Source organism: Balaenoptera physalus (genome assembly GCF_965194825.1).
Source record: "Balaenoptera physalus genome assembly, chromosome: 12".
Lineage (NCBI taxonomy): Eukaryota > Metazoa > Chordata > Mammalia > Artiodactyla > Balaenopteridae > Balaenoptera > Balaenoptera physalus.
Genome location: NC_138897.1, coordinates 92,125,826 through 92,146,788, shown reverse-complemented (window position 1 = coordinate 92,146,788; position 20,963 = coordinate 92,125,826). Strand labels below are relative to the sequence as shown.

The following is a 20,963-nucleotide window of genomic DNA, read 5'->3' as shown; positions in this document are numbered from 1 at the left end:
TTCATTATACAACCAAAAAAGTATAGAGAAGCACAATGTTGTAACAGCATGCTCTGTTTATAATAGCTGGTGTTTACCAGGGAATACGAATCCAACTCAGAAGAACGGAGAGAGAAGATCACACTCTTTTTTTTTGTTTCAAACGCCAGACAGAATTTGTTCCCGCTGTATTTGTGGCCTTGAAGCCACCCAAAAGTTCAGAACTGGCTGGGTGATGTGGGTTTGGTCACTCCCTGTGTTTTGCAGCCCAGATGGGATCCACCCGAGAAGAGTCTGGGGCTGGGAACTGATGGTTGAGGATACAGATTTAAATCGTCAGCAAACAGCATGCCCTTCAGACACGTGTTACAGATAAGCAGCATTGGAAAAATTGTTTGCCATGGGGAGACACATGTGACTCCCTGCAAGAGCACAGATCTGCTGTACAATATTCATTGTGTGCGAGGGAGTGGCAGAGCTACTTCTTTTTTCCTGGCTTTGATCGGTTGCTTATTATTTCATTCTTCACTCTCAGCCCCTGTCTTTCATAGTTTGGGCGTTTGCTTAAACCTGCAGTGATGTACCTAGAACATCAACTGTCATGGGGTTCGGGCAATGGGTTTGTTCTTGGAATCCACGTTGGGTTTTAAATTGATGCCCTTGCTAGAAGTCCAGAAAAAGGCTCCCAGTGGAAGACAACTACAGAAAGAGGAAATCACTCGCTTGGTGGTCTGTGCCCAGAGGAAGTACTTGGGTCCCTCCGTCTGCCTGTCCTGGCATCTTTTGGCACATGAGGGCTGGTACTGAACAATTCATTGCTCCGGAGTAACTGATATGGTAGCAGATCTGATGCAAATTTTCAGACGCACCAAGTGGCTTTACAACCAACCAGAACAGTAAATTAAAGCGTTGAAAACCTGGAAGGGTGTGCTTAACAATGCCCGGCACGCGACCCTTGTCAGCCTAAAATATTTATGGGAATAAAGTATGCCATGTGGGAATATACGTGGGTTAAATGGAGATCCTACAGTGATTACAACAGGGGGGAAAAAGGCACACTGTCTAAGGAAGCATCTCTAAGTGAAAAAACTATATCAAAGGGGAAGAGTCTACACTGGCCTTTTGGGTTATTTCATTCAGTGACTCAGATTCCTATAAGAGGTAACAATAAAATAGCAGATTATCTCAGCTCCAACCTTATCATGGAAAAATAAAACGTTGTTCATGTTCTTTGGCCAATTGAAGTAAAGAAAGAAGTTTCAGGTCAGAAGTGATTTAAGCCATCTTAGAGAAGTAATGTTGTCCAGGGGGTGGAAAAGTCAACATCACATGGACCCTGAATCCCAAAGCAATGTCCATCCCTCTGTTTGTAAAGCGCTCTATTCCAGTGGGCAGCGTAGATGTATAAACTGACCGCAGCTGCTGCAGCACCTAAAGAAATTGCAGTCTTCAAGATAAAAGTAAAGGTTTCGTCAGAACAACTGACCAAGAGCCAAAGAAATTATAAAGGCATCTCATGAAATGGGAAGATTGTCCAGTTTGTCAGTTGATGGCATGGTCGCTTTCTTGGACAGGTAACATAATTTCTCTATCAGACTTGAATTGTTACTTCCCACCTGGAAAGTGATCATGTCCTGTCTTCTTGACTCAGAGAAAAGGCTACAAACACTGTAACCGGGGTAGAATGTTTCTGCACTTTTTCGTGTTTAAAAAAAAAAAAGTTTAAAGCAAACAACAAAAAACCTCCGTAAGTGATCTAAATTATATAAACCAATAAAGAACCTACCTCTGTAACTGATCTAAATTGTATAAAGCCATAAAGAAACTAACAGGCATTAAGCATTTCAATATCAAAAAGTTTGCAATGCGGTGTTTGCATTTTGCGCACACAGAAGTCTAAATCTAAAGGGTTCACTTTTTTACAAGCCTCGTTTCAAATTTTCTTTTTTCCCTCTCTTTCAGAAACCAACTTTCCTAAACTGCATACATGCACGCTGAGATCTGGGGAGAGGTTTTGGGGTCTGTGGCTCCGTCCTCCTCCATTCCAGGAAGAAGAAGAAGAAGGGGCTGTTAGTGGGAAACAGTCACCCAGAGTGTGAGAAATCCTGCCGATGGGGGTATGTGTGGAAACTGGGAGAGCAGTTGGGCTCATCTGAAGCCTCTCACTCTGCAGGTTTCATTTCACGAGGCCAATTCCTAGGTTGACACTCACTTCCTCATACGATGTCTGGAAGGCCCAGTGGAAGATCAGGCTCGGGGTGGGGCATTTATTATGACATGTCAAGTTACTGCCATAGAGACGTCCCTTTTCATCCTGATAACGAGGAGTGCCATTTGCCAAAATGCCAAAGACGATGCTGGCAGCGTCAGAAAGGGCATACAAGCCACAGAGAGCCGTGGGGACTCAGCAATGCACCTGGTAGCCTTTCAGCTGAGACATCATCAGCCTTCCAAGCAGGAGCCCCGACTCTCTTGTGTCTTTCTTACGTGTCTAGAGCTCTACCTATGCTGGGCCCTCGGCACCGCAAGCCCCTGCCCCAAATACGGACACATGAGTGAGTCACAGGTAAGTAGAGACCAAAAGGGAGAAGACGGCAGGGCTGGTGCATTACAGGTCAGCACTGATTCCAAGACAGTTTGACCCTGGGCAGGGACCTGAAAAACAGGAGTCCTCCTTCTGAAACATCAGGGAAGAAGTGTCCCCCAGTCTGCTAGGACAACACATGAAAAGTTTACCTTTTTCAAAGGTCAAAGTTATTTGCAACTTTCAAGAAACATTTTCTTTTGGTTTCCATTTATTGCTGCGTCAAAGGTATTAAAATCACTGGCTAAAAAATATATATATATATAAAGATAGTCAAATCATAGAGATGCTGCAAGTAAAAGAGAAAAATGTGGATAAAATAATGAAACCACTGGAGAATGTTTAAATGTTTATTTTCATGTTAAAAAGGATGAATTACCCTGTGGTTAGTATATACCTTTATGCTGGAAAATGATGTCACTTTATTTCTGAGATATTTCCAGGAAAAAAAAAAAAAAAAGAAAAAGGAAAAAAATCCAAAAGTAAGGAAGAGTAAGATCAAAATGTCCTGGCAGATTCCATCAACGATTCCAACAGAAGTCACGCCCTCTAAAGGCTGCATCTTTAATTTAGTGCATTTCACGATGTCAGGTTCTGATGTTTTCCCATAATCAATTTAGATATTTCTGAGTGGGATGTCTGTACAGTTAAAAGCTATAGCTTTGCATGCTTTTATGTTAAAATGTATTTATTCCAACACACCTTTCAGTGTTTCAGTATATTGCCTATATTACATACAAAAATATCTGCTATCCATATTTTAGCATAACTCTTCCACCACCCATACTGTTCCTTTACACAACAGGTGACACGCAATACATTACACGTAATATAACTTTGAGGGAGGAGATGGTCGCTGGCTTTATAAACAGTCTATCGTGTCATTTACAGAGACTAGAACGGAGAATTGAGGCCATTTTTGAGTTGACAAGAGTAGAAAAACAATGGTGTCAATGGTGAAGGAAAGATTCAGGTGAAACCACCCTCTGTGGTCAGTGGAGTTGGAATGAATGATCTTCTCAGACACTTTACCGTGGTCCCAACATCTCAACACTGGGAAGACGCCCTTCTAAAAGAGTGAGACAAGAATGCTGATCGACACACACAAGGGCAGACTTCCTAAAACTTAAAATTATCCAGGTACAAAATACTTCATCTACAGATGTAGCAAAGGGACAAAAATTAATCCATTTTTTCCCGGCATTAATTTTTATAAATAAAAACCCTCTGCCTACGGTTTAAGGATGACTATAGTCTGGGAACTCAGCCTGACCAGTGTGCAAAAGAAGACAGCCAGGAAGTCAATTATTCCCTTCTGGTTCACACAGAGTATTCTGAGGTCTGCTAGCCAGTGTGTTCTTTGGGGGAAGTTTCCAGGGGAAACTTCCAATGTCTTTTCTTCTTTCTTTCTCTCAAATGCAACACTGTAGGTTTAAACTCCAGGACTTCTGTGTGGCAGCCGCTCCTTGATAGCTGTACGCTGGCCTGGAAAGCAGCCCGTCTGGCCCCTGGAGACAGTGGTCTCACATCCTCCACGGGTGTAGGTCACCTGGTCCTCATGGGACATCTGAATTGCCCTGCGTGTGACTGACGGAGCTCGCGGCCTGGTGTCCCCTCTAGAGGCTGCTGGTGTCTGCCTCAAGGGGAGTCTGAACATCCCATTCTAACGGGAGAGGAAGGGACTCTACTGACATCGTTTCTTTCAGGTTACTGACAACTATCCTTTGGATATCTCAGCCGTGAGAACCTGGGAAGTCCAGGCAAATGCACGGCCCCCAGCGAACCATATTTCAAGGCTTAGCAATTTACGTCATTCCCCCCATTTTATTTAATTAATTTATTTTATTTAATTTATTTTTTTGGCTGCATTGGGTCTTCATTGCTGCGCGTGGGTTTTCTCCAGTTTCTCTGGCGAAAGGGGGCTGCTCTGCGTTGCGGTGCGCGGGCTTCTCATTGCAGTGGCTTCTCTTGTTGCAGAGCACGGGCTCTAGGCGCGTGGGTTTCAGTAGTTGTGGCACGCAGGCTCAGCAGTTGTAGCTCGTGGGCTCTAGAATGCAGGCTCAGTAGTTGTGGTGCACGGGCTTAGTTGCTCTGCGGCATGTGGGATCTTCCTGGGCCAGGGATCGAACCCCTGTCCCCTGCACTGGCAGGCGGATTCTTAACTGCTGTGCCACCAGGGAAGTCCCATGCCCCCCCATCTGAGCTGAAATATTTTGGAGGTATAGTTCCTATTTGTTTTAAATTGACTAGTTGGAAAACAAGCCGATATAACCCATACTTTCTAGTCAGCAGGGAATATTTAGAGCAGAAAGAATTTCAGTGACATTCTGTTAAGCTGAATAGTGTCCACACCAAATCTGAGAACAACTGACAGTGTTGATTTCCACAAAAAAACTGAATTTCTGATTCTTCACTATTCACACACACACGTGGGTATAATACGTATGTACGTGTGCATATGTGGGAGTGTGTGTGGTATGGTAAAAGGGGCCTCTGCCCTGAAACCTTCCATTTGATTTTTATTTTGAACTGACTGAGTCTCAACAGAAACCAGCAAAGGTGGTTTATGCAGCCTGCATCACTCTGGGTGACGTTAGCTCACCCACGGGAGGCGTCTTCAGGACCACGGTCAGTTCCCGGCTCCGCAGAGAAACCCCTGGCTCTTCCTAATTCTCCCCAGTTTGCTTTCTGTGTCACGTCAAGCACTCGGACCATAGGAGATGGTCTAATTTGTATGCTCCTTAATAAGGCTCCCCGTGACAACAGTAACTTCCTTTGTCTCCTCCCAAATTATACCCACGGGAAGTCTCATTTCACCAGTGCGAGGCAGCCTGCTGTGTGTGTGTGAGACAGACTCACCCCCTGTATCAGTTTCAGAAATGACATCCCCACTGCGTCTGGAATGTCCAAGACCCAAAGGGAGAGAAGATGGAAAATATCTGACAGGAGGAGCAGGGCTCACGTGGACAGCTATATTTCAGCTGGTGTGTGAATCCCTCTCCAGCCCTGCACAGCTGGTTTTGAGCTACCTCCTCGCCAAGCCCTTTGAAAAGCAGAGGCAGCTTCCTGTGACCACCAGAGGAGCTCTTCCTACAAGGTGTCAGCCATCTCTTTGTAAACTCCTTTGGAAGCTGGTGCCTGGGTCTCCTGGCTTCATTCCCCAATCAAACTGGAAGATCTGGGGAACCTCACCAGCTTCAGCTCCTAACCCCCATTTTAAACACAAGAGCAACTGAAACACCAGCCTCTGAGGTCAGGCAGCGTATCACTGGTAACTTAGGTGCTGTTTACAAACGTATTGTAGTCCTGTGGGCAAGAGACACAGGGAGAATTCTGTGTCTGCCACGTCATGGTTGGAGAAGGCTGGTTGCCACACTCCCGTCCACGGAACCCTAGAAGAGAACCACGGAACCGCAGCCTTTTGAAGAGCTCAGTCAACAGCCATCAGGAGCCAAGAAACTGTTTCAACACCTCCTGCAGGTCCCTGACTGTTTGGGTCTTTAAAATTCTACCTCTCAGAGATGCAAATGGTTCAAGAAAGCTCAGAATGAGGCATACTTATCGAGTGTCTGTTTTTCCAGCTAGCACATCTTAATAGCATGTTGTCATAGCTTCCTAATCTGAAATTCTTGCTTTGCTTGAGACCAGGCATGCTGTTCTTTGAAAAACACTGTTTATTTAAAAATTATGCAGGAATCATGATTTTTTTTTTTCTCTCTTGCCACTTCGATTTCCCAATAGCTATGGTTTTTTATCACAATTGCTTCTCAAGCTTCTGGAAGAGTCATTTATTTTAGAATTTGGGGGGTAAACCCATTGCTGTTCTCCATTAATGGACACCCTGTATAGGTTTTATCTCTGCCAGAGTCATGACTGAGGATAGATATATGTTTTGGGGTTTTTGGTTTTTTGGGGGTTTTTTTGGTAGTGGGTGGAAATCATTGTATGGGTAGATTTCTACATATTGCCAAGTTGAAACATCATTTCATTTACTGTTTTTAAGAAGTTTTGTTCTGGGAAAAGAAAAGTTTAATCTGAAGATATTTCCTATGCAATTTCCTCTCTCTGCATATCATTTCTAGATCTTGATTTCAGTTTGGATAACAAATGGTGTTGACCACAAAGCATTAGTATAAATACAACTATTTTGAGGACTTTTTTTTGTCCTCAGAAATGCACCCCAGGAAAGAGGTCCTCATGACTCCCGCAAGCAGAAGATAAAAGTAAAGGTTCACTGTTCACAACTTTTCTCCAAAGTTTTTAAGCTTCATGTAGAAAACTGTAAAGGAGATGGCCCTCCCTTACAGTATATTAATATTTTAAGTAAAATCCCACGTCCCCGTCTGATACAAGAAAGTTCAACAACAAAAAGAAAGAAAGACGGCATGAGGCTAAGCTTCTTAGACATTGCCCCTAAGGGATGCAGTGAGAAAAACTGGAAAGACCCTGAAATCCTGCACAGACACCCAGGAAATAACAGGACGTGGCACATCACAGGGACTAAAATTCATATGTAAATCAAACAGATTTCAGAGAATAGAATGAAATTGCTTGTCTTCATGTTTCAAAAAGAATTGCAGAGGTCAAAGGAACCAGGTGCAGGTGCAAAGATATATAAAAATAATGAGCAGTGCTCGTAACAAATATGGGCGGCTACATTCAGCATCTTTCACGTATGTCCAATCTCAGGTCAAGGGCAAGAAATGTCCACTGTGCTTTAAAAGGTCTAGGAGTAGAAAAATCAAACCCAAGTCTTTTCTAATTCCACATGGCCGTTTTGCCACGAGATGATTAACAATGTCTGTGGGGTCAGGTTTATTATAGTTGAACTGAGCTAGTATTAGGCAGCAGATAAAACCGTGGTCTTAGAATTTCTCCAGGACCTACATGTGGCCTATTTAGAGACATTGCCTAGCTTCGAACGCAGCTGCCTTTGCTCTCTCTGATGCCTGCTTCGAAAGGGATCCCGCCAGACCTCCACAAACGAAGCTTTGTTAACTCATCCCCTATTGCTGATCAGACGCACGGCTCCACCATTCAAAAAGCAGAAGGCATAAAGGTGAATACAAACATGAGAAAGGAGTTTACATCTGGTCCTGCAGCCTCTCCACGTAGTCTCTAAAGCCCTGGGACGCCCCCAGCCCCATATCTGGGCAGACCCACTGGATGCTGTCATCACTGTCAAACAGGATGGAGTTGGTGTACGGGCCGCCGTCCTCCGGGAGGATGGTGGTGTAGGACGTAAACTTGACCCTCTTCCTCTTGGGGCCGGACGAACCCAGAGGTTCGTTTTTCACGTCTTTCTCATAGACATAGTCAGAAGGTCTGAGCAGCTGACTAGGGAAAGTCTTCTGGGAACCGCCGTTCAGAAGGAAGTTCCTCTCCTCGGGCTGCAGCCCCCTGTCGATCATGGTCGTGCACTCCTCCGACGGGAGGGTCACGTCCACCGGGTTCTCCAGAAGCTCCACATCGTTCCCCAGCCAGACCCAGTCGTGGGAATGGGGGATGTTGCCTTGCTCACTCACGGCGAACCTTTTGTGTCTGTATTTCCAAGCGAATGCCACACAGTTAATTAAGAAGACCAAGATGGCCAGGCAGAAGACGCAGAGCAGGGCGTACATGCCGATCTCCAAGTCGGTCAACCCCCTGGAGGTCACCGTAAGGTCACTAGGATTATGGGGTTCCGGTAACTTCCCATGAGTGGGGAAGCTTGTAAAGGCATCTGGACCACCACTCTTGAGCAACTTCTTATCCTTTCCTTCCATGGGAGACTGTGGGGTTGTGCTTTTGTTGGTACTTTCCTCGTGGCCGACAGAGGCGCCATGTCGGAACCACTCCTGCACTGCTCTCTCCTGGTTTCCTTCACGCTCTATGGTGTTACTGAGGTGGTCTTTATATTCCCGATTTATGCCCTCAATGTCGTTGGTGCCCCCTTGGTGCTCATCAGTATTTGGTTCAAATTTGACCTTGATGTTCCCTTTACCCACGGCAAGAATGCTCTTCCTCTTGGTCTTCTGACAGGGCTCACTGATCATCATTTCCAGTTTAATCAAGGGCCCTTGCCCTTCCCCCTCTGCAACTACAACCGGCCATTTGGACTGAAGGTTTGCCTGGACAGACACCACCATTTCATCCAATGATGAGACGGTAACTGAAAAATCCTTGGGATCGTAAATGTCTAAAGGTGTCACCGAACCGTCACTGAACAGAATCCAAGAACTGACTATTGCTTCCTAAGAAAAATGAAAGCAAAGCATTATGTTATCATCCGGTTCCTTCAAGCCTGCAAATGTAAACGTGATTTCCTATGTCATATTATTTACACATACAATCTGAGAAAAATTAATTTCTATGTTTTATCATCGTGAATAGCTCTCGACAATGCCTGGAACCGGCATCAGCCCTAAGCTATAGCTATAGTTGATGTGAGAAACAAACAATATGCTTTAACAAGTGCATTAAAGTGTATATTAATTTATTGCATGCCAGACAACAGAATTTGACTTTGACCTTTCTAAAAACATTTTGAAAGGTCAGGCAATTTATCTGAATCATATTCAGGTGCAACTAACCAGGCGCCTGCTCAAGAGAATATCACTTTGAACATTCTTTATTAGGAACCCAACGCTGACGAAGCATGTTTTGCTGGAAGCACTTACGGAAGGATGCATTACGAGGCCAGCTGGCTTGAAAGGCACAGTGCCCTGGTATCTTTATCAATGACACGTCAAAGATTAAAGATGGGGGAGAGTTTGAGAGTTGGCAATAATTGTCACCAGTGGTGATTGGGTGCCTATTAGCCATGCTTGTTCAAGTAGCTGAAATGGAATTTCCAAGTACAGTGAGTCCCCTACATACGAAACTTCAAGTTGTGAACTTTCAAAGATGTGAACGTGCGTTCGCATGTCCAATCACGTAAACTAGTTCACGTGTCCGGCGTACATTGTCACGTGCCTGCATCCTCTACAAGTGGTTGTGCTTTTGTGTACTTTACTGTATAGGACTGTATAGAGTACAGTAGTGCTCTACCATCTCCCACTTCCTCACCCTCCTCCAGTCAGTAATTCTTCTTGCCTCTTCACTCGATGCCAGCCCCTGGATGCAGCTGTTGTACTCGTACTACTGTACTTTTCAAGGTCCTGTACTATAAGATTAAAAATGTCTTATTTTTTGTGTTTGTTTTTTATGTATTATTTGTGTGGAAAGTATTATAAGCCTATTATGGTACAGTACTATATGGCCGATTGTGTTAGCTGGGTACCTAGGCTAACTTTGTTGGGCTTACGAATGCACTCTCGGAATGGAACTCGTTCATATGTAGGGGACTTACTTACTGTATCGAAAGGCACCTGCTTTGGCAAAAGGGAAAACATGTGAGCCTTTGGTCACGGTCTAGCAGTGGACTGTGCCTAAAACAGATAAGGCTGCTGTAAAGCAAGTAGCATCTGGGCATGTGGTTGGTGGATTAGAATCACATACGAGGAAAATGTATCTAAGCCACTGAGTACTTTTCTCAGAGACAGGACAGACTGGATAAACAGGAAGAAGCTTCAAGAATCACCAGTCCCAGCTACAAGTGCTCTCTCTATGGATCTCCTTTGCAGGATGTGACAGAGAGAGAAGCTGTCTCAACTGGCCAGGGACGAAAGGATTCTGCAATCTTACTTGCTGTGGGGCTTGAAGAACATCCTGGGCAGCTGCTGTTGAAATGATGGCTCTTTTGTCCGACCTGTGAGGCTGCAGGGAAAGAGACAAGCCGGCCACCAACTGCACGCCCAGGTCCACGATGGTGACACGGTCATCCAGGACGGTCACCGTCTTCTCAGCCAGGATGGAGTCAGAGAGAGGCGACAGGACCTGCAGGGTCAGCGAGACACCTCAGTCTCTGCCCCTCACACCATTCAAAACTCCTTAACTGGTGTTTCCACCACCGTGTTCTCCCAGTTTTCCCGACATGAGTGCACGTATGGAAATTGTGTGTGTGACTGTTATGCCCCTGTTCAATTACACTCTCCAAGTGAAGGAGTTTTACAAATATCATCTTGGTCCATTTTCTTTACTTTGATTCACATCATGATCACAGCACTGGATTTTCAAAAAAAAAAAAAAAAAAAAGCAGGATTTAATTTAGAGGCAATAACTAAAAATTGCCCACCTGGGTACCAAGCACCAAAGAGTAACATCTTTCCAACAACTAATATTTAGGTGTGAAAATGGCAGAATTGTGGTAAAACTTTAAAGGATTGGTGCTCGGCCATCTCTCCCTGCTCCTATTCCTTTCAGTGGGCAGTTAGACGTCCACTGCGGGCCATTAATCACCATTGCATGGGCTGCTGCGTCATCATTGGATAAACCAGGTAAGCAAAGTGGGAAAGAGAATCTTATTCTCCTTCTAAGAAACCACTCCTAATGCACCATCTAGCTTGCAAGCGGGGGTGACTAACAAATGGAGAGGAATATCTAGTGGGCAGAATTTCTAGACCTGTCCCGCCAAAGAGGTCCTGCTTAATCTCTCAAACCTGTGAATATGATGAGAAATCACCCTCCCGAATATGTTATAGGATATGGCACAGTTGGCCTTGGAAGAGAGAGATTAGGCTGGGTCAGCCGGGTGGGTCCCATGTAATCACACGAGCAAGGTGCTTTCCCTGGCTGGTGGAAGAAGGAAAAGTCAGAGAGATTCAAAGAGTGAGAATCTGGTGATGGAGAGGCCCCATGAGAAGGAATGCAGGTGACCTCTAGGAGCAGAGAATGACCCCTGGCTGACAGTCCACAAGGACACAGAGTTCCCAACCGCACACTACGAGGAACTGCATTCTGCCACCAACCTGAGCTGGGGAGCAAACCCTTCTGTGAAGCCCGCACGTAAGCCCAGCCTGGCCCACACCTTGACCACAGCCTTGTGGTACACCTGGCTTGGTACTCCAGGCTCACCTGGACTCCCAAGCTTCAGAACTCTGAATTAATAAATTAGTGGTGCTTTAAGTTGGGAGATTGGCGGTGATTTGTGACATAGAAATAGAAGAGTAATAAAAATATAATGCTGAGTACAGCTTTGTCAAAAATTAACTTTGGCAAAACCTAAAATCTGACTTAATTAGCTCTGAGCAGTAACATTTTGATTTGTTATTAAAAAAATATGCTGCCCTCTTTCTGCAGAATTACCCTGTCAACGTTGGCTAGAAAATAGTTTTACTATTACTATAATAAAATGGAGAGTGTTTTTTATTAATTTTAGTGCAATACGTTTTATTTTTTAATTTTTTGTCCACTGTTAAGGTAAGGCATAGCTAAATGTTTGATCCTCAAGTTTAGGAAAATAAAACTAGCTTTCACAGGTTCTACCGTCTTCTATCAGTGATACATGAAAAGTAAACTATCATATTGGGGGAAAGATTACTTAGACTGTGTGTTTAAGTCAGCTTTGGTCAAAGAAATGAGATTTTTTTCTCGACTCTCTCTAAAACGCAAGATATAATTTGAGCTTGGATTGTTAGGACTGCCGAACCCTCTGTTACTGCCCGTGATTCTCGGACACGTGCGCACACAGCCCCGCACGACAGCATCGACCTGGACCCTCATCGATACAGACCGGGGTTGTGGGAGGCGGCGAGGGGGGGGGGTGCCTGTACCTGCACGGTGGTGATGCCCGGCTCCCGGCCCACCAGGGTCCTGCCATCCTGTAACTGAGCAATCCTCGGCTCTTCCACCTTCATGAAATCCATCACAAGGTCAGTGATGTCAAACTGCCAGTCGGGGCCCAGCATGTAGCTCAGCTGACCCGAGTCGGGTGACTCGGCCACGAACTGGGTGAGGACGCGCACGAGGGCGTGCTGGTACTGCAGCGAGCAACCCCTCCCCTTCTTCTCCTCGTCCTCCTCGTCTTCGCTGTCTCTGGTGGGCCTGGGACACACACACGGCAGAGCGAACGTCATCGCTGTGGAGAGCGGCCCCGCGCACCCCTCTGTCCTGACGCCCTGAGACCGCCCCGCTCGGCGCGAGCCGCATCTTCTTGCCGCCAGACCTGCTCACCATCGGGTCACCCGCCGTCTGCTCCTGCGTTCATTCCCCGGACGCTGTCCGGTGGTCACCGAGCGCCACGTGTACTGCCACGTGCTCGGAGCACGGAAGCCCAGCTCGGCCCCCGCCGCGCCCGCCCAGCACCAGGGGGGGACCAGCCCCACACGGGCAGAGGCTGCATCTCTGTCCTGTGCTCTGGAAGTCTGCACCTTCATCACGATCCCCCGTGCGGGGATGAACTGGGGCTAGAGGAGCGAACGGGAGGTCTGGGGTCGGAGGAGCCGTGTGGAGCCTTCATCCACCTCCCCTTATTGGCCTTGAGCCATCCGTCACCCCCACATGGGCACCTCACCTTGGGAGCGGAGATGAGAAGGACCCCCCTTACCGCCCTGCAGGTGTGCGTGAGGAGATGTCGGCCAGGTGTGACGACACCTGAGGTCGGCCCTCGTGAACCATCACCCGGGGACGGTGCCCACATCCAGCCCTTTGCCTGGATCAGGCCCTTCCACCTCTATAGAAGCGGCTTCCTCTGAGCTCCGGGCCCTGAAGGTGATCAGGGTAAAGCCTCCTACCTCCCATCCGCCCTGATCTGAGTGGCCGCCGACCCGCAGAGCTGTTGAAACTACTGAACCACGTCTGGCACCTGCGTCCTGGCTTCCCCCCCTTCCTGCTTTCCCCCTACTCGCCTGCCCACACCCGCCCTGAGAAACCCTCTCTGGCTCGGCCATTCTAGAACCTTCTCCTCGAGATGCACCTGTCCCGTGTCCTTTACGAAAGGAGCTGGTTTGATGGCGGCTGACTGGTCTGTGGCCCTCGGTGGGTGGGTCTTGGGTCAGGGGAGAGAGGGGCAGAGACTTATACGCGCGGGTGAGACCCCGCGTGTGCCGGGTCCTGCCCTGCGTGCTCCTGTAAAGAGCTGACGTCAGTGGGCCACGTGCCACCTGCCAGCCACACACAAGTGACCCCCGTCATCTGCACAGGCCCCGAGGAACAGGGTGTTCTAGGAGCTGATCTCGCCAGGGAGGAAACCCAGGCACAGAGAGAAGGGGCCACTGGGTCACAGCCGCACAGCCGGTCACCTCGACGCGGAGTCCAAGCCTGGCCACTGTCCCTCTACTGGTGTCCTCTCCCTTTGTCTAAAAATTAAAAAAAAATTTTTTGGCTGCCCCGCAGAGCTTGTGGAACCTCAGTTCCCCAACCAGGGACCGAACCCGGGCCCTCGGCAGTGAAAGCGTGGAGCCCTAACCACTGGACCACCAGAGATGTCCCCTTCTCTCCCTTTTTATAACGGACTTCATTCCTCTTCACAACAGCCCCAAAGCACGCTCCCGTTTCTACATGAAGAAACCAAGGCTCAGAGCAGTTAATCTGAGGCCCAGAGAGCTCGTTATTAGCAGATTGGGACGAGCGCCATGTCACTTCTGAAACACACTTTCTTAACAATATGTCATTCCACCTCCCTGAAAGGTTAACCCTCAAGGTTAGAAAAGTAAAACTAGCTTTCACAGGTTCTACCACCTTCTATTAGTGATGTATATAAAGTAAATTATCATACTGGGGGGAGATTGCTTAGACTGAGTTTAATTCAGACCTGACTGGTAAAAGAAATGAGATTATTTTTTTTTTCTCAACACTCTCTAAAATGGGAAAATTAATTTGAGTTTAGATTATTAGATTATTAGTTACAGGAAAAAAATTTCACCAGCACCTAGCAATTTGGATTTCCCAAAGTGAGGGGTAAGTATCCTTGCTGTTAAGTGGGATGATTTTAGGTGGCACTAAAAACACTGACTGACATACAGAAAGGTTATTTCCATTTTAGTTTTCAATCCTCCTGATTCTATCACAGGGAACGTCTCTGTTTGGTGCCAGGCGATCTTTAAGGGCTCTCTGATACCTAGTCTCTCCCAGCTCATAAAGACAAATTCAGACAAACAACTGTATCTACTCAGAATTTAATAACAATATTTTATTTTCTTTGCATTAATTTTTACTAGTTGGCTATTTTTGATAGTGATTTGGAGTTTCTCTTAAATAAATAGATAAAACTGAAAAAAGAATAGTAGTAAGTATATTCTAGGTGGTACTCAAAAGTTGCAGTCTCATAAAAGTGGTGAGTGAATAAATGAAGTTTTAGAAATACCATATTAATAAAACAATTGCATTCTGTCGTGTTAAAAAAAAAACTTTAAATTTCGAGGTCATTTCAAATTCATTGAAAGTTTAAAAAATCATACAGGGAGGTCCTGTACACTCTTTACCCAGCCCCCCAGATTTAACATCTTGCATACCTGTGGTACAATACCCAGACCAGCAAATTGACATTGGTACCAACCACAGAGCTTATTCAGATTTCGACAGGTTAATGAATACCCATTTGTATGTGTGTATATGTAGTTCTATGTGATTTTTATCACATGCAGATTCATGTAACCATCACCATAACTGAGATACAGAACTGGTCCGTCACCACAGGGGTGTCCTGTGTACTGCCTTATACCTCTACACCATCTCTAACTCATGGCAACCACTAATCTGCTTTCTCTTTCCTATATCATCATAAATGGTACCACACTGCAGATAACCTTTTGAAGCACTGGTAAGGATGTAGAGGTGTAACTGGATGACTTAACACACTGCTGGTGGAAATGAAAAATGGAGCAGCCTCTCTGGAAAACAGTTTGGCAGTTTCCTTTAAAACTAGATATGCCCTTAACATACAACCCAACAATTCCCCTCTCGGGCATCTTCCCCAGAAAAATGAAAATCTACATTCAGACAAAAGCTTGTATGTCAAGCTTTTGTCATAGCATCTCTATCCAAAATAGCCCCACACTGGAAAAAACACGTGTCCTTCCGTGGATGCATGATTAAGCAAACTGTGATACTCCCTACCAGGGGCTACACTCAGCAAAATAAATAAATGAATTATGGAAACATGCAACGACTGGGGTGGATCTCAAGGGAATTATGCTGAATAGAAATATGTCCATTCTTAAAGGTTTCATACTGTATGGTACCATTTATCAGCTAGAGAAAACTTTCTGCTTTCAAAGGGCTCAACTGATGGGTCAGGCCCACCTGGATAATCTCCATATTTTAAGATTAACGGATTTAGAATTTTAATTACATCTGTAAAATCCTTTCACAGCAGTCCCAGATTTGTGCTTGATTGAATAAGCAGGAGATGGGACTCTTGAAGGGATGTTATCTTTAGAATTCTGTCTACTGCAGGATGTATCCTTTCACTGAATTCTTGGGATAACTCTATTCAGTAACTCTATTGTCATCTCCAATTTATAGATGAAGAAACAGGAAGAGAGCGGTTAAGTGACTTGCCCAAGGTCACACAGCTATACGTGAGAAAGCCAGGGTGAAACTCGGTGGCCTTATTCCAGAGCCCACAACTTAACCATTGTACTGTGCTCCATAGAGGACGGTCGACATTTACAAGCAGGAAACTGAGGTAAGGTAGGAAAGAAGAACAGGGAAGGAGGGAATAGAAAAAGAGCTAGTCCCTTAAATGCCAGGCCTTGTGCTAGGTGCTTCTTATGTGTTGCATCGTTTTACTGAATCCTAGCAACTATTCTACGAGGTAGAGATGATTATTATCCCCATTATGATCGCCTCCTGTCAAAGTAAGTACCCAAGTCAGATCCATCCGAACTCCAATCCCACTATTACCCACTGTGGATGCAGCTTCCCTAGGGCCTGGGTCCCTGAGGACATTTGCCTCAGATCTGAGCCCCAGGAACCTCAGACCCACAGTCCTCAATGAACTTCATCCCCCCCACCCCCTTGGTTCCTCACCTTCGGTTGGAAGCCACTGGGATTCTCCACCCTTTGATCTGGCTCAGCTCCGTATCCGAGATCTCGACCTGCAGGGGGAGTCTGGGCGCCCAGACGGTGATCTCTAACTGGGAGGTGAAGTGCTGGTGGGTGAAGTTCACGATCGTGTCCACTTTGCTCTTCATCTCCTTCCCATTTGCAAAAATCGAATCGCAGCCGTTGGAGACCTTGGGGGAGGGGATAGAATCTCCAGATGCATCAGCAGGAAAAAGCACGTGCAAAACCTGACAATGAAAGTTCATGAGCTGCAGCAGCTCTGATTTATGAGACTCAAGACAGCCAGGAGAACGTGACTCGAACAAAAGGTAATTTGTAGGCACTAATTAGGGACAAACGCTGATAAACAGACCCCAGGAAAACCATTCTGTATTACGAACTACTGACAAGTAAAATCATAAACATAATGGAGTTCCATAACCTTTGTTGCCTTTTGTGTGTGTTTTTTTCCCTTTACCTCACCTCCTTTATGTACTCAAACCACCGCTAATCAAACGCCACTTGCAACACATTTCACTCTTGCACCATATCTGGAGATGCTTAAAAGGTATCTATATGTTACTAAAACAACACTTCGGTCGAGCCATAAAGGGGATCTTTTTTTCCCTGAAAAACCAAGAGAGCTTTGCACTAGATTAAAATCCTTGCAGGAAAATACTCACGGAATGCACTAGAAATGTGGTATAATTATTTTTGCCCCATTACACTATAATTTTGCAGGATGGAGGTGAGGATGCGGCATTTTGTTACAGACTTCTGACTCAGCACGTGGAGGCACCCTTTAGCGTGCAGGCATTCGCGGGTTGGCTGTTAGACAACGTAAGCCCCCATTTCACTTCACATCTTCCGGATAAGCAAGGAAAATGTTGATGACTTTCTCTCCTGGACCATCAGGAGAACGAATGGCTTTTATGTATGTATCTGGGTGGGGAGAGCGAGGAGGGAGCAAAGGTCACGTTATGTGCAGAAGACACAAAACCAACACTCAGTTCAGCACAGAATCACAAAACTGCCAGGGGTCCACAATCTCATTTTACAGATGAAGAACCTGAGGCCAGCAATGCGACGTCACTGGCTGGAGGTCACACACTACTTTTAGGGGTACCGTGCGGTGCTGGGCCGCTGTCAGGACTCCCCAGCTCACCTGGAATGCCACCAGGCAGCCCGCTTTGCAAGCCACAAATGAAGACTCACTTTTGACCTCCCCTTCCTCACCTGAATCAGTACCTGCAGCCCAGGCCTCCCTTCCAAGCCCCAGGTGCACACGTCCAACTGCCCCCTCCATGTGACCAGGTGAACGGCTCAGAGCAAGGCCAGCAGTGCCGAGGTCGAAAGTCAAAGAACAAACCTCTGTGTCGTTTGGGACAAATTATCATCACCTCTCTCCTCCCCCCAAAAAAGGGCGTGAATGTGAATTTGCTCCCACGAGAAGGAGAAGATGAGCCTGGTTCATTGTAGGGTGAAATCAAAGACCGAAGAGAAGATAACTAACGAGATGCTTAAAGCCCTTCCTGCATCAGCCTCGCAGACACAGGTCCCTGCCATTGCCGCCTCACAATGGCACCAACGTCTTTAGGAATCTTTAAGCATAATTAACCAAGGCCACTAACGGGAAGATGGGCAGAAATCACAGTGACACTGACCTGATAACCCTGGGCCACAAAGCAAAGAGCCGCACTGCTGGAGGGAACCTGTGCGTCAGGCTGAGCTCATCTGGGGAGCCGCCTTCCCATCCTGTCAGAACTTAGCCCTCCACAGTCCCTTGCCCTCCAGGCTCTACTACTCTGAGCAGCAAATCTGCCCTCAGATGGCAGTGGAAAGTGGCAGCTAGTGTGTTTCTCCCCCTGAAATTCCAGTGGGAGCTGAAAAAAGACAATTCAATCACTTTTCGAAGCTTAAAAGGATCTACTTCGCCCGTCCCCTCTCTTTGTCTGCTTTACTTTTTAAAAGGGAGAAGAAAAACCATGAGACAAGCAAATCAGCTGTCTTTTAGGGCATGTTTGAGGGATGTCAATCTGCCTTATTGTGCCCAGGATTGTAAAGAGAGCAATCAGAACGAGAGTTTCTATTAGAGCAGAAAATGGAATGGAGCGCCATGTTATTTTAAGTGCCTGCAATGCTGACCCAACGCTGAGCCCGACCGCCCTTCCTCAAGTACTTGGAAAGGGGTGGAGGGCCCATTCTAGAGAAACCCCTGCCTCCCCTCCAGAGCACTGCCCCGGGAGACATTCGATGAGACCCCTAGAGACCCCCGGACTCAGTGGCTACCTGCAGACCCAGCTCAAGAGAACAAGGTTCCTTATTGACAAGAACTCTACAGCGGATGCAGTAGGGGGCTCTGCCCTCAGCTTCTCCTGGCTCAGGTGGGCATCACCTCTTGCTAGAACTTTCCCCATCCTACCTTCTACAGTACAGACCTCAACTGTCCTGAATTTTCAGGATTATTATGATCTATATGAGATGTATGCATGTGTGCATGTGTGTATTTCCTCTAGAAGGAATGGTTTGGTATCTGCTAATTCAGTGTTTGCAGTGACTTTCTAAGACGTAACGACTGCAAATAATGAGACTCAACTGCAGTAGGTATCTCTTATTGGTACAGGACCTCACTGCCTGCAATACTCTTCCTCGCCTCTCAAAGCCTTAATCCCCACAAATAACTCTGCGGGGCGGGCACGATGATACTCATTTCACCTGGACTGAATCCAGTGTAGAGAAAGGGAACATCACTTCCCAGGGCTTTACCTGTGTGCGTAATGATGCCAGCCAGCCCCCCCAGGACTGCTGACGCCTGGCCCGGTGCTCCTTCCCCTGCCTGTTCAGGCCAGTCCCCCCCAGAGACTTCCCACGGCACACGGGACAAAGTCCAAACTCCTATCACAGCTCACAAGACCTAAGGACCTGGCACTACCTCCTTCTCCAGGCTCCCTTTGCACTTCCCTCCCCGCCCCCTGCACAGAATCCCCACCAGTCCCCCATAGGTCTTCTCTCCCTTGGCTCTCCAGAGCTTATCCCCATCCGAAGGCCTTACCACGACCGCCCCGTGACTGAGACCTGCCTGTCGTTCAGGTCTGAGGCAGATATAACTGGCTGTCTATGGGCCACTCAATCACACACCAGCACCGCTGCCCCATCACATACACACGTGCACATCTTCCTCTTCTCTGCCCAGCCATGCTCCCTGCCAGTGACTGGCTTAGGGAAAGGCATGTGACACAGTTCTGGCCAAGGAGGCATCAGGAGTCTGCTGGGGATTCTGGGAAGGGCCTCCTGGCTCCGAGATGCCCAGAAAGTGGTGCCTCCTTCTCCCACTGGATGCTGCCACATGGGAGGTGACAGCAGGGGCTGCAGTGGTGATCTCAGAGCCTTGGAGGGCTGGCCAAGGACCAGGCTGACACGGCAAGCATGGAAGGAGAGAAAGACGGAAGGAAGCACATCCTCAGGGACCACCTGGATGGACCACCGGACCAGCCCACCTGGAACCACCTGACTTTTCAACTTCTTATCATGTGTTTTTCTTTCTGTTGTCGTCAAAGCCATTTTGGTCCATGGTATTTTGTTATTTGCCACCAAAAGTGGCATAAATTATGTAAGAACTCAGCTCAAATGTCACTCCTCAGAAGGGATTGCTTGAGTCATTTCTAATGTAAAGTTGCACGCCCCTCACTTGGTCACTCTACTACTCTCCTCTATCTAAGTTACTGTGTGTGCTACTATGTAAACTATATTTACACTATTTCTGTGTTACTGACAGTATATTATACTATTCGCATTGCTTAAGTCATATGGCTTACACTATGTTAGTTACACGGGATTGCTCTATCCGTGTTATATTTTATGATTTACTTTTCAATATTTATCACTCTCTGCATGCTCCTGCAGATGTTTCCTATCTCTGTTCTCCACCTGAAAGTGATCTGCTTGAGACCACGGACCTGTCTCCTCTTATCTCCTGTGTCTCCACTTCTAGCGCAGGGATGGCCCACATAAAGTGTTCAATACATAGGTGTTCAATGTGAATATGTCACTGGTTTCCTCTGGGTTCCATTCATTCTTGTGCCCCAGGAGTAGCCTGTGTCTGGGTTAGAAGTGGGAGAAGGTGCCTTAGGCAGTGTTATCATGTTCTTGGATATCATGAGAGGAGATAGACTGGTAGAAGAAACCTAGTCCAAATCCTAAAGAAGTCTGAGGTCAATGAGCTGAGAAATTTGGATTCCCCGTGGCGAATTCGGCCTTCTGGCTAGGAACTGAGAGACCTGACCTGTGTCATGTCACACGGTGAGGGTGTGTGTGCTTTTGGAAGAGACAGGTAGACACTGCGAGGTAAAGATTAGAGTGAGCTTCCCACCACTCATCCAGAAGAAACCTTCAGGGCTCTCTGAGCCCCCAGAGGAAGCTGGAACAGCAAATGCTGTGAATCCTAATATAAGAAGGGCCGAGGACAGGAAAGTGGAGATTGAAAATGACGGTTCGTGCCAGGTTGATCTGTGAGCATGTGCTAGATGGCTTGTCAATGTCATTTTAGGAAGGCTGC

The 20,963-nt window shown here is 46.7% G+C and overlaps 1 protein-coding gene across 2 annotated transcripts in view; it reads right to left on the bottom strand.

The window, feature by feature from the left end:
• Positions 1 to 238: 238 nt before the first annotated feature.
• The window catches only part of TMEM132B (transmembrane protein 132B), a 416,404-nt gene continuing 395,679 nt past the window's right edge, over positions 239 to 20,963 (bottom strand). For both annotated transcript variants that reach the window (XM_082418222.1, XM_082418221.1), the window contains 4 exons: positions 16,394 to 16,599; positions 12,196 to 12,466; positions 10,229 to 10,420; positions 239 to 8,796 (listed from right to left, as the gene is read on the bottom strand). In XM_082418222.1, coding sequence (XP_082274348.1) covers positions 7,648 to 8,796; positions 10,229 to 10,420; positions 12,196 to 12,466; positions 16,394 to 16,599 — 1,818 coding nt within the window. In that variant the 3' untranslated portion in view covers positions 239 to 7,647. The remainder of the gene's footprint in view (positions 8,797 to 10,228; positions 10,421 to 12,195; positions 12,467 to 16,393; positions 16,600 to 20,963) is intronic.